Source organism: Gossypium hirsutum, chromosome D11 (assembly GCF_007990345.1).
Source record: "Gossypium hirsutum isolate 1008001.06 chromosome D11, Gossypium_hirsutum_v2.1, whole genome shotgun sequence".
NCBI classification, from domain to species: domain Eukaryota; kingdom Viridiplantae; phylum Streptophyta; class Magnoliopsida; order Malvales; family Malvaceae; genus Gossypium; species Gossypium hirsutum.
Genome location: NC_053447.1, coordinates 59,133,685 through 59,147,298, shown reverse-complemented (window position 1 = coordinate 59,147,298; position 13,614 = coordinate 59,133,685). Strand labels below are relative to the sequence as shown.

At 30.7% G+C, this 13,614-nt stretch overlaps 1 protein-coding gene and 1 long non-coding RNA gene across 3 annotated transcripts; one reads left to right on the top strand and one right to left on the bottom strand.

The window, feature by feature from the left end:
• Positions 1-2,272: 2,272 nt before the first annotated feature.
• Positions 2,273-5,737, bottom strand: LOC107945971 (probable serine/threonine-protein kinase WNK9). Its single transcript, XM_041104597.1, has 7 exons — positions 5,254-5,737; positions 5,104-5,141; positions 4,691-4,918; positions 4,356-4,576; positions 4,001-4,158; positions 3,469-3,907; positions 2,273-3,382 (listed from the first exon to the last, which is right to left on the bottom strand). The coding sequence occupies exons 1-7, from the start codon at positions 5,329-5,331 to the stop codon at positions 2,361-2,363; spliced, it is 2,184 nt and encodes a 727-aa protein (XP_040960531.1). The 5' UTR covers positions 5,332-5,737; the 3' UTR covers positions 2,273-2,360.
• A 3,190-nt stretch (positions 5,738-8,927) lies between these two features.
• LOC121223338 (uncharacterized) lies at positions 8,928-10,793 on the top strand. Of its 2 annotated transcripts, XR_005920679.1 has the most exons (4): positions 8,928-9,458; positions 9,578-9,642; positions 10,523-10,639; positions 10,719-10,793. It is a non-coding gene; the product is annotated as an uncharacterized lncRNA (long non-coding RNA). The 2 variants fall into 2 exon arrangements; XR_005920678.1 differs by having other exon boundaries at positions 10,523-10,793.
• The last annotated feature ends 2,821 nt before the right edge of the window (positions 10,794-13,614 follow it).

Sequence of the window (13,614 nt, the reverse complement as noted above, 5' to 3'; positions counted from 1 at the left end):
ACCATTTACCCATAGCTTTTGACTTATTTCGATAAAAATCTTCGTCTGACCTATTTTATTAATTATTTTTAATATATATAAATTTATATTATTTATTTTTATTGAGTTAATGTCACCTATTAATCGGTTTTTAATTTAGTTAGGAAATTATTAAAAATTAATTTATTTGCTAAGTGAATTATACGATTATGTGAGTGTTTTTATCCTTTTATATTTTTATAAAAATCAATAAAAAATTGTCAATAATAAAATTCAAACATAGAACGCAATGCATGTAAAATTTTTTTATTTATCATTCAAATCAATGCAATTTTTTTTATTTGGAACTTTAATAAGTATATTTTTTATACACATTTTTATATATTTGTGAATCTCTATTATTTATTAAGCAGTTTAATGAGTTATGTGACCCATCAATCAGGTCTTAATTCAATAAGGAATTATTAAAAAATCAGTTTATTTGTAAAATAATGTTTTTTTTTGTATAAATTTCGTTTTATTCTCAATTTAATCTATTTTTTTCATTTTAATATTGTGCATATTTCATTTTTTACTACTAATTAATTCAAAATCATACTTTTTATTATTTATTGTATGTAATTTTAAATACACCTCCGTATTCCAAATACATGATTTTACCATTTTGCTTTTGCTTTGAACACAATATGAAAAGGATAAAAAAGATACAGTAAAAAAGTATGCAAAAGTTATTAAGATTACATGTTAATGCATACTTTTCTTTATTTTTTCCATTTTATTTATCCAAAAGTAAATTTTCAATATTAAAAAGTAGTAAAAAAAGGAAAATTATCCATTTTAATTTCAGCCACGTGAATAATATTGTAACATGCCTTCATCCAAAATTTTCAATCTCTTTTTGGCCCATTCCAAGATTCCTTTTTTTTTCTTTTCCAGAATATCTCAATTTAAACGTTCAAAAGAAGGGGAAAGACGATTTAAAAATGTGATTATTGTTAACTTATTATTTTTTTAATAGTTTTATTATATGTTCTGATTATATTTGTTTTTTTTTAAAGAATGTTTAGAATTACTCATAGTCTCTTATCAACCCATAAATAAGAGTATAATACGTTTCAACGCACTTAAACTCATATGCTCCTACATTGATAATAATATCCATACTAATCGAGTTAAAATTCGATATACTTGTTAAATTATTATTCTAATATTTTTGACTGAATTCTCAAATAGAAAAAAAGAAGTGAAAGTTGGTAAATCCTCTTAAATCAATGAGTTGGTCTCCACTTTGCCTCTGAAATTATAATTATATTAATTACTTTTTTGACAAGGGATAATTCCCCCCTATTGGATTGGAGGCATAAAAGCAACCTTTCCATTAATTTATTAAATCAAAAACAGTGCTTTGAAAACTTTGACCAACCCATCTTCACACTTCAATGCTTGTACCAACATCTGTACAATCTGTAAGGCCACCATTATTCATTATTTCTGGACTTAATCAATTTTAATACTCCATCCAGCTATTCACATTTACATATATATATTTACATATTTAATTATATTTGTATATGGTGTTTAAATTTTATGAAAAGATAGGATAATGAGGTCAGCAGAGGGATGTCCTCTGTTCATTGGAACATGATGATAGGTGAGTGGGGCCAAGCTCAAAGAGATTTAATATGCAAATGCATGGGATGGAACATGATTCTCAATCTCATCCTCCATACCCCCCCCATTGGGGTCCCATCTAATTTACTGCCCTTTTGAAACTCCCAATCAATCATTGATACCATGGGGCATCTTCATACCACATGAATAATATATTTATATATATTTACCTTAAATTTTATATAACGAGAGGCTCACAAGACATGCAAAGTTAAAACTCATACTAAAAAGTTTTTATCTTAAAATCTGATGATTATGACACAAGAAAATACACCAACATAATAAGAAAGGATTGGATTACCAGATCTAAATGGGACACTTTTTAGCATCAAATGTTAAAGCTCCTGGAAAACTTGTCATTGGCCAGCTCTTTTTTGCTTTTTGTTGGCACATGATTGGCCTGGCCGGCTAGAAAGATGGCAATATTATATGCTTCATGATTCATCCACTCAATTCCAACATGCAATGCCTTTGTGTTTTAGGCTCTTGAGTTACTATTATGTTTATATATTCAAAAAGCTAAAACCGAATCTCCATCACTGGAAGTTCAACATTATAAGACGGCAAAGATGTCGGTTTTTGTATGATATTATAGAGAAAAACTAATTGGATTGAACATTGATGGACCAAAAAATAAAAAGGGGTTGATTTCATATTATTTCAGCCTCTAAAAATGTAGAGAAATGTTCAAAAGAATGCAGAGTCTTACATTATATATCAACAGCATCAACTGGAAGGGAAGTTGTTCTATGAAGAGATTGTGGAAGCAGTGATCCAGTACAGAAATTTTGAGCAGTGACCATCTCCTTAACTCTTGGAGATTCTGCCGGTTTGCGATACCGGCCCCCTCGGTTAGCTGAATCGGGGCACCTCTTATTCTTATTATCATGGAAATCTGAGTTAAAATGCTTGTTAGGGGCAAAAGTCGATAATGGCGGAATGTCATTGTTCCTGTTCTTGGCTTTGTTACTGCAGTTTGAAGAGTCTGATACAATTCCTAATTGTTGTTGATCTCTAAGTTCTCTTAATTCCATCTGGTACTTTGCTTTAAGCCATCTCAGTTCCTGTTGGACTTCATTCTCGTAATTGTCGGAGAGATCACAGTATAATGAATGAACTTCAGAGAAAGACCGAGAGCTTGTCAAACATTGGATTGAATTTCTGTTAGGAGATTGGATTTTCTTTTCTTCTCTAACTTCTTTATCACCATTTGCCAAGAATGATTGATCTGATTTATCAAACTCTTCGTCTGAATTTCTCTGTCTAAGTTCATGATTTTCGTGCTGATCCCATATTTCCTGGTAATGCAAATTGTCCGACTGGCTTGACTCGTTCGGTGCACCATCTGTCACACAATGCTCGGATTCCTCAACTTGAAAAGTAATCTCTTCAAACCGGCCATGCATTGAAGCACATCCAGTTCTACAACACTGAAGAACTCGCGAGTCTTTGACACCTCCATTATGTGTCAAAAAATCTAAGAGGGAGCCGGTAGATGTACGGTTCGAAGCACAATTGTGACAAAAGTTCTGATTCGAAAAGCGCGGTGATTCATCAATTCCCGGCCCTCGTCTCCAACCAGGTACTAAGGAAGCAATTTCTCCATCGATCATATCGGCTATTTTAGTCACATCTTGGTCAGTGATATCCAATTCTGAAACCATTTCAGTAGCAACACTCAATGCTGTATCAGTTTCAACATCGAATGGGAAATATATGTTTCTAATACGACCTGCAAGTTGACAAAAAAAGGAGAAAGTTCAAGTCAGATCTCCACAAAGAAAAAGTTGACAAGAACGGATGAAATATGTTCCTAACCTTCTTTATCGACAATCCGAAGTCTCAAAAAGATACCACCATCATTTCCCATCTTCCCCTTGATGCTTATGTCTACATTTGCAGCATGTTCATCCTCTTGATATTTAAAAAGCTCGATTCCACTTGGTTCAATTTCAGCAGGATGATACCCCCATTCATTTGGTGTTTCGTAACCATAACCATTCTTGTATCCGTTACTATAAGAACTACTATTGTGATGAAACTCGAGATCCGGTAGCCTAATGAGAGGACCAACTTCATCAAGTTCCCTCCCATATTCTAGTTGTCTCAAATCATATTCACAATCATCAATCTGTAGAAAAGGGTCATTTAACAACTCTCTCGCAGATAGCCTCAAAGACACAGTTGCCAAACATTTCTCAACAAATTGTCGGACTTCCGGATCCTTAACTTTATACAAAGCATCTGGTTTTCTACCCTAAAAATAAGAACGCGTGTTAATGAAAATTCGGTCATTCCAGCAGATGAAACAAAGCGAGAAAGCAAGTCAAGCAAAGTGAAAAGCCCTTACGGAGATAACTTTCTTGTAGATTTGAGCCGGATGGGTGCATTCGCTATAAGGATACTCGAAAGTAACCATTTCTAAAATGCACATTCCGAACGAATAAATGTCAACTAATTCATTGTAGGCTTCTTCGTAAACCTCTGGAGCCATAAACTCTGGTGTTCCTGAGGAAAAAGCAAGCCCCAAAAATGGTGACTTTCCATTTTATTGAATCAACCCCCTCCCCCCCAACTCGAAAAGTTCAATATTTCTCAAACAAGATAAGACAGTCTATTGTTTCGTACTGAAATCATTTCTATGAGTCAACCAAAGTTTAAGTTCAGTTCAAGTTAACCCGAAAATTGGTTAAGATAAAACATACCAACACAATGAGCAGCATGAGATTTGCGGAGAATCGCAGCAAGGCCGAGATCGCCGATCTTAACTTCTCCTTGGTTGCCATTGACAAAAATATTGTCACATTTAAGATCTCTATGAATCACAGGGGGATCATGGCTATGGAGATAAAGAAGGCCTCTCAAGATCTGCCTACACCAATGCTTCACTGCTCTAATGTTCACTCTCTTATGCTTTAGCCTATACCTGCAAGGGGATCCCCCATCATAAACAAAATATCAAACATCTAATAAACAACACCAAAAGAAGCCATATTTTTAACATTAAAAAACACAGATTTTGGACATGTTTTTTTCTTACTGTCTTAAAGTTCCAGAAGTGAACATTTCAGTGACAAAATTAATGTTCCTATTGGCGGTGTCAACCCAAGAAGTATAGAACTTCATAATATTCTTGTGCTTCAATGTCTTAAGGAGATGAATCTCACAATACAGTCTTTCAAGATCTTCAGGGCTTTGAAGAAAATCATAAAGTTTGACTTGGTTCCAAGCAACTTCAATCCCTTCATACTCATCAAATGCTCTATAACTGCAATAAACATCAACCATATATGTTATGCCCCCCCCCAAAAAACACTTCATTGGAAATATCAAATGGAGCTCAAATTCTGTAAAAAAGAAAAAGAAAAGAGGATGCACAGAAGCAAATATAATGAAGAAATATAGACTGGGTATTGAAAAAAAATGGGAAAATATTTGAGTTTTGAACCATACACTGTCTTTGAAGCTCCTTTTCCAAGGATTTCATTGTACTGCAAACAAAAGAAAGAAAGGAAAAAGGACAATACAAAGAAGGTATAAGAATCAAAAACTTCAACTCAAAACTAAAAAAAAAAAGGAAAAAGAAAGTTAATTTATGAATACTCTGCCATATCTTCCAGTTGGATCAACTTCAACAAACTCAGAACAATCTGGTTCTTCAAGATGTAAAAGACCATTCATACTCAAAAGATTAAAAATTGTAATAAAAAAGGAATAAATTTATTTTGTGTTTATGTTATCCTTTATTTTCTTCCTTTTCCTTGTTAAAACAAAGATTTCTCGTTGTAAACTGGGCAAGAAATGAGGGGAAATTTTGTGGTTTTTTCATACAAATATAAATAAATAAAAACAACTTTTCTGTAGCCTTTTTGGAGAGCGAGAGAGAGAGAGAGGAGGGGGGAAGGGAAAGAGAGAGAAAAAGAAAGATGAAAGAAATGAAGAATTACTCGCATGAAAAGGAGCAAAGAGAGAGTTTTTGAGTTAAAAGACGAGTTTTTGGGCAAAACCTGCCACTTTTTCTTGAGGGGATGCATAAAAAATGAAAAAAAACACCCCCATGAAAGAACATGACAAACAAGTGAAATAAATCTTAAGAAAAGAAAATGTTAAAAATTTCAAGGTAATTTAATTCATTAGAAAACAATGACCCCACCTTTGAAGTTTGATGCTCAAACCTGTTTCATGTTCCAGTTTTTATCACATACATATGTTACAATTTGGACATTAAATAATCCAAATAAACAACTGCTACTTTGTCAAAACTGTGTAAGATCTAACATTCTAACTCCCTGTGTCTCCCATACCAAGCTCCAACCTTTTACCTAACCACCAATAAAAACTCCATATTTCTTAAATATTTTTTTTCAAGAGGAAAAATTTTATCATTGAATTGAGAGTCTCAGTCACCACAATGCCATGCACCACATAATAAGATTCGTCAAAGACTTTTCATTTAACATTTATTCTCATGATAAATTTTAATATCGAATCTGACCATTCAACATGTTAATTGTCTTTATACAATTCATCTCTAAGATAATCTTTTTAACCCTTTTAGTCCGTGCTAGTTTAACTCCCTTAAAAGCCTTCTATAACTCAGCTGCCAGCACTAGACAAATCCCTAACTCACGGGAGAACCCCCTCAGCCAATGTCCCCCATTGTCCTTGGCCACTTGGCCACCCCCCCCCCAGCAACTAACGAGCCAACTCCCACAGTTGCAATAATATTCACCTTTATCAATTTCCCTTCCGGCACCTCCCATCTTATCCCCCTCTTCCTCTAATGTTATCCAACTCTGTTCTAATTCAGTTGAAGATTTAAAAAAGTTATCTAGCCAACTTTTTTTTCCCTTTTCTATATTTTTCTTTTAAAAATCATTAAGTACCCATTTTTCTATTGATCACATATTCTAATATTCACCAACCTTCAATTTAATTTATGTACAAAATCAAAGGGAAAAAAAACAAAATTAGCTTTTAAAACTGAGCCACACATGTATATATGGGTTAGGTACATTATTAAAATTATGATTTTATAATCGTAACGATGTTATTATTTTTGGTTAATAGAAAATAAGTTAGATCCAATGAAATCATATTAGAATCTTAAAACATTTGTTCATGCTGAACATTGGACAAACTTAATATTTACCGTCAAATAAGATATCCAATCATATATTTGAATCAATAATGGTGGATTTACTTTTTTGTGAATTTGATTTTTAATATTCGGACAAACAAAGAATTCATGAGTTTGTGATAAACACCAAATATAAGCAAACAAGGATAGGATAAATCTCCCCAACACACCATTTTTGTGTTGAGAATTTTAGAGAAAAAAAAGAAATTATTAAAAAAATAAAGGGCTTGAACTTGCTATATATCTGACTTTGCCATTTGCAACTTTGAGGGATAGCTTTAATAGGAGGGTGGCTTCCTCTAATTTGCTAAATGCTAACTACTCTTCGATTTAGCATTATAAAGGCTCATTTACCACTTATTTATATTTTTTTATTTAAATTTATATTATTTGTCAAATCACCTTAAAATAAATAAAATGTTAACGTTTATTATCTTTACTGACATAGCATACACATGGGCTACCGTGTAGATGTCACGTTAACAAAGTCAACAAACATTCATTTTTCTTATCATTTTTGAATGATTTGATAAATAATACAAACTCAATAATTAAAAGAAACGAAAAATTAAATAAAATACTAAAGTGAGTTCTCTTGTAATACGTAACTTTTTTATAATTAAATTAATAATGTATGCCAATTTTTCCTTATATTTAATTTTTTATTGTGATAAACCAATGAATGTTATATTTATAAATGCAATGAAAATTTATTGTGATAAAAGTGGTAGGATAGATTTGATTTAAATGCAGTGAAGAACAACTATGAGAATAATGTTAATTTTCAACTTTGTTTTAAATGATTTTAAATTTTAGTAAGAGCAGGTGAAGATTATTTACCTATAAATAGGCCATCATTTTATGAAAAATAAATAAATAAGAGAGAAAAATGCCATCATTTTTCATGTGAATGAAGTTTGTTGAATTTGAATTCAATGCTTTAAAATGATTACAAATTAAGGACCTAATATATTACTATATCTTTCTCTTTACTTTGCAAAAAAATGAAATTTTAAATATGGCTACCTTATTTTAATTTTTTACTCACATTGATTTAATTATCTTTTTTTTATCAAATTATATAATAAAAATTTTAATATTAAAATACACTTCAAGTCATTGCATTATTTGTACATTTGAAATTTAATTCTTTTATTTTTGACTTAAAAAATTCGAGTCTAGTTAAGTCTTCTATTAAATTTATTGGTGCAACATATTAAAATTAAAATAAAAACACATTTAGTGGTCATGTAATAAAAATGTATTGTAATGAACATGGATTTAATAGAGAATTTTAACAATATTAACAATTATTAAAAATTCATGTTAGCAATTTAATAAGAATAAAGTATTTAGATTAACTAATGATATTATAAAAATTAAGATACCAAATTATGTAAAAAAAATTAAAGTATATAGATTAAATAAAAAATTTAAACATAATATATTGAGTATAATCTAAAAAGAATAGAAGGTGATAACATGTGTAACATGAGAAATGCCCATATCATTTATTTTTATATATAATAGCACAGATTAGGGATGATTGTGTTAGGTATGAAATGACTTCAGTCATGTTATGATACTATGCTTAATTTTGAGATTTAATCTGTATATTTTTATTTGGTATGTATTAGTATTGAGTATGACTCCTATTTCAGTCAAATTTGAAAAATAATCTTTCAGTTAAACTCTGTTTATTTGTTTCAATCAAACTCTGATTGTCTAGATTATTTTATTATTATTTGACCTATAAATTTAGCCTATAAATAGGCTCTTTTACAATCTTAGAAAATACACCCGTTAGAGATTAGAACTCATAACACATTTAGAGAATTTTGTATTTACATTTTGAGGGTTCTTTGTTTTCGGGGTTTAGTTTTTCCCTCCATCTTTTGTACTATTCATTCTTTTGCTATTATAATAAAATTATCTTTGCCCGTGGTTTTTTTATCCTCTTTGGAGAGGTTTTCCACGTTAAATTTGTGTGTTTAATTTCTCAATTTATTCCACTGTTTTTTTTACTTGTTGCTTAATCGGGTCGATCCCAACAAATAGTATAGATCATCTTTGGCTATATTATGGTTTTGATATGTTTAAATTTGAGATTTAGTTCCTATAATCTTTTTAGGTAAATTTTGGTCTCTATACTATTATAATTGTAATGCCTTAAAAACTTAAGTGTTGTTAGCTAAATCCTGTTATAATTAAGTTTTGTAATTGTGGCTAAGTTCCCTATCTATGAGCTGGACAATAGGGGTTTAAATTCTGCTTTTGGAAATTTTGTTATTTTATTTGATTGAGCCCTTATTCCTGAACCTCTGACTTAAGTTTAATTCCGTGTGATTTTATGTCAAGAAAGAGTCTGTTGCTGGAATGGTTAAGTTTTTATGTTCTCTCTGGTCACATGTTCAAGTCTCTAAACATATTTTTACACTCTTTCGTGAAGTCAGTTAATTTTTCTTTTGTTAATTGATTTTATTTTTTTTAAAAATCCTTTTTTTTCACGTTTTAACTTTTTTTTTTCTTTTTTTGTTGTTTTCTTATCTTCTTCTTCTCTAAACATTCTTCCTTTTCTTTTTTTTCTTTTCTTTTCTTTTTCTTGTGATAAATTTTATTGGATTGTTGCGGAATTGGGTTGGTTCTCGTTAGATTGACAAGTATTGGAGTAAGTTTCATTGTTATTCTCTGTTATTTTTGCCCGACTTTGTTTGTTCTTGTCGAGGTTGAAATACAATCATCTCATTCTGAACTTTCTGTTAAATAATCATTTGGTTTCTTTTTTAGGCGAAAACCTTAGGAGTAAAGTTCCTTCATCGAATCATGATCGTGTTTCGTTGTTACATATGGGGGTAAGTGCTAAATTTTTGAGTTGGACTTTCATGTCAAAGTTATTCGACGTAATTTTAATTTGGATGTGGTTATCGATTTCTTTGGGAATAAGTTGTTTGATTCGGCAATTGAATGTTATTTTTAGGCTTTAGGATTAGCGTGGTTGCTTCTACAATGAAACCGTACTAGGTGTGTAACGAAAACCCCGATTTTTGCATTTTACGAAAGTCAGAAAACATGGCTGTTGACCCTACATGGCCGTGTAACTCACTATTTTGGAATTAAAACCACACAAGCCAACGACACGGGCGTGTGCCCAAGCCGTGTAACTCATTGTTTTGGAATTAGAGTCACACGGGCCAGAGACACGGGCATGTGTCTAGGCCATGTGAGAGATAATTGGTGTTTGAGTCATACAAGCGTGTGCTTGGCCGTATGTTAGATCGTGTAACTCACTGCTTTGAGCCACATGGACGTGTGCTAGGCCGTGTAGACCACATGGGCCAGCCTTCCAGGCTGTGTGAATCCATAGTGGCGTGTGGGACAAAATCTAAGACTTTTCATTAAGACCGTAAACATCGTTCCAGTTGAACGTAGGCCTACCGTAAAGTCCGTATGGTTCGATTTGGGCTATAAAGCTCATCAACTGATAATCTATTTTTGTACAAACTGTTATATATGTCATCGATATGTAGACTGACGAGTACCTGTATTCTGTATTAAATGAGTATAATATGAATTTGTAACACTGTATGCTTATATCTGTATCTATAAATTTACATCTGCATTGGGTGTTTGAATAAGGAAAAAGTGTGGGCAGTTTAATAATCTGCCAAGACTGGTGGCTAAGCTACATATATGTATCTGATTCTAGTGACTTATCACATTCTGTTCTAACAGCTAGTCTGCGACATTTTGAACGTGACATACAACCACTACATGGCGTGAATGGATGGATGGATACTTCATACCCTTTTTGGTGTGTAGGGTTGGACGGAGATGGTGTAACAGTTGGGGGTAGGAAATCTACATCTATATCTGTTGTAATCTGTATTTGAAATTGATATATTATGTTCTGCTTCTGTATCTGATTCAGGGATCTGCTTGAATAATGAGGAACTGAATATCTGTTCTATAATTTATGCTTAATAAAAACTATAAGTTGTCGAAAGCTCGATCATCTTTATCTAGTTATCTTACCGTTTTAATTAAACTTATACTATAGTGTGTTTTATCTTGGATTTCTGATTATAAGTTTGGATTCCTATGTGGTTGAACTTCTTAAATGATTTATGACAGTTAAACTTTAAATAGTTAAAAGTTGGACTTTCTGAAATGATTCGATGTAGCTTTCCAGACTTGGTCTTAACATCTAGGCCGAGTATGGAGTGTTACAATAATGACATTAATTAATCCAATTAATTAACACCTTTAACTATTTTAATTAAAATGTTGATGTGAATTTTTCTTAAAAAGTACTCATTCAAACTCATCATAATATATATTTTTTGAAATAAGGTCATTGAGAAAAGATTGACGCCCACATTTTAATCGGAATAATTAACAATATTAATTATTTTGATTAACTAATGAATTTAAAAAAAATAAAGAAATAAAATTATATCAAAATTTGAAATATTGAAATTAAATTTCAAGTTTTAAACTTATTATAAAGGAAGAATCTGAAAATTATTATAATGTCAAAAAATAAAATAACTAGTAAGCCACGTGGCAAAGGGTAAGATGGTTAAGGCCATCCTTTTATCTATATTGATGGAAAAATTAGTTTATGAACCTTTTCTACCACATCATTTATGGTCCCATCCAATTAAAAGAAGACACATCATCTTTGATTTAGAAGCTTAGTCCAAATATACATATATAATGTGGAAAAAAAGATTATGTGTCCTTTTTTAATTGAACGAGACCATGGATGATGTGGTGGAAAAGGTTCATAAAATAATTTCTATGTGATGATGATATAAATATTAAAAAGGTTAGAATGTGATAAATTAATTGAGAGAAAATGTGTTAAATTAAGCTTATTTAGTTTAAATTTGTTAAACTATAGAACTGCAAAACAAGATATATTTTTTTTCACTTCAAATCAACCCACCAATTTCTAAAAAAAAGGTTTTTATTTTAATATTATATTTTATTATTTTTCAAAATATTTATATTTTAAGATTAATTTTTAAAAAATATATTTTTAAATATTGAACGAGCTTTACATCTATAAGTGTCAAAGTCATCGAGAACATTTTTAGACAACTCTCAATAAACATGGGTATTGGGTTCAAACTTTTCTTTAAAAATTTTATGATGGAATTTTATTCTTATCATTTAAAAATAATAATATAAAATTATAGTGATATTGACATTCATAGATGTAAAGATCCGCCTCAAAATTCTTATTACCTTTTTTAACATAAAAATCTTACCCCCTATTAATAAAAAAATTCGAAATTTTTTATTTGTCTTCCAAGGTATAATGTGGAGTATTGAATATTTGATTAAAGTTTCATACAATTGGGCTAAGTAATATACCTTTTTACTAAAGGTAAATGTTTCCAACTGGCAAATTCTAATAACAGTTCTGCCCAAGTTCAGGAATTGGATTCAGTTAAATTATGATGGTGCGGTAAAAGAGGATTCTAGTTTAGCTTCAATTGAGGGAATTCTTCGTGACAGATATAACAGATGTATTCTTGGGTATAACTATTTTGTGCGCATCTATTCAGTTTTAGATATTGAATTGTGGGGCATTTTGGAAGGCTTGGCGATTGCTATTGATAGGGGATTTCATAGATTATTTATCTTATCAGATAGTCAAGAGGCAGTACAAGTTGCTGAATGGAGTGATACAAAGGTGTCGATGTCCACTTTGGTTAAAAGAATCAATATATTATTGGTTAATTTGGCACACTGGTCGATCCTGCACGTATCTAAAGATTATAATAAAGAGGTTGATAGTCTAGCTAAAATGTCTATTGGTAATAATGGTGGTACTAAATTTTTTGAAATACCTCAATGGGGGCTTGGATGTATCTCTAGGTAGTTTTCTTATAGTGTTTTTCATTCACCAAAAAAAAAAAGAAAAGAAAATAGTGCAATTAATTCATCAAATTTTAACATTGCATAACTCATAATTTAAATGATATGCTATTAAGCTTTCTTTGGTATAATTCATACATAATGCTTGATTTAATATCTGATAAAATGTAAATTTAATTGAATTAATGTAATAAATTATATAAAGTCTAAAGTTAATTACATAAAGTTTACGATTTTGGGTTTAGTATTTCTGTTTAGATTTTAGGTATTGAGTTATGGATTTTAGGGGTTTAAGGTTTATTAGTTGTTCATTGACACACATGGGTGTAAAGATTAGATAAAGTTTAGTTTCCAGGTTTAGGGTTTTTTGGTCAAACCTCCACACCCATTGATCTTAAAGTTAGGTTCTGAATGCAAAAGTTCCTAACAAAATATAAGAGAATGTAATTTTTAACATCAAGGCATATAGAAATAACAGTACCTTGAAAGTGAGTGTTGAGTTTAGACTTTTTTTTTAAGATTTTCAAATTGGCTTATAAATACACCACACCTATTAAATAATAAGAGTAAAAAGAAGTTTAAAGGTATACGAGTAATAAGAGAAAGGGAGAAAAAATAGGACCGACTTCTTATAAGAGATTGGAAGGGCTCTAATACCATAAGTGCACAATGAGAATAATAGAAAATTTTTTATCCTTTTTTATTGATGAGAACAATAATTAAATACAAAGAAATGACCAATGAGTTATCATATATTAGTGGAGAATTATTCAAATAAAATCAAGCAATAAAACAATAAACAAATATTGCTAAATAATAGGAAGATTATTCCTAAAAAAAGGATAATAGGAAGACTAAAGAAAAATGACTTGATCATTCATGTGTTAATAAAATTCAATCCATGAACATATTTACAAATGGATTAAAAACTTACTTGA

Excerpts from the sequence above, each read along its gene's own strand:
- LOC107945971 (XM_041104597.1), bottom strand. The coding sequence starts at position 5,331 with ATGAATGGTCTTTTACATCTTGAAGAACCAGATTGTTCTGAGTTTGTT. Across the intron at positions 4,577-4,690 it reads ACTTCTGGAACTTTAAGACA|GTATAGGCTAAAGCATAAGA; the intron begins GTAAGAAAAAAA and ends ATCCCCTTGCAG. Across the intron at positions 4,159-4,355 it reads TCATGCTGCTCATTGTGTTG|GAACACCAGAGTTTATGGCT; the intron begins GTATGTTTTATC and ends CTTTTTCCTCAG.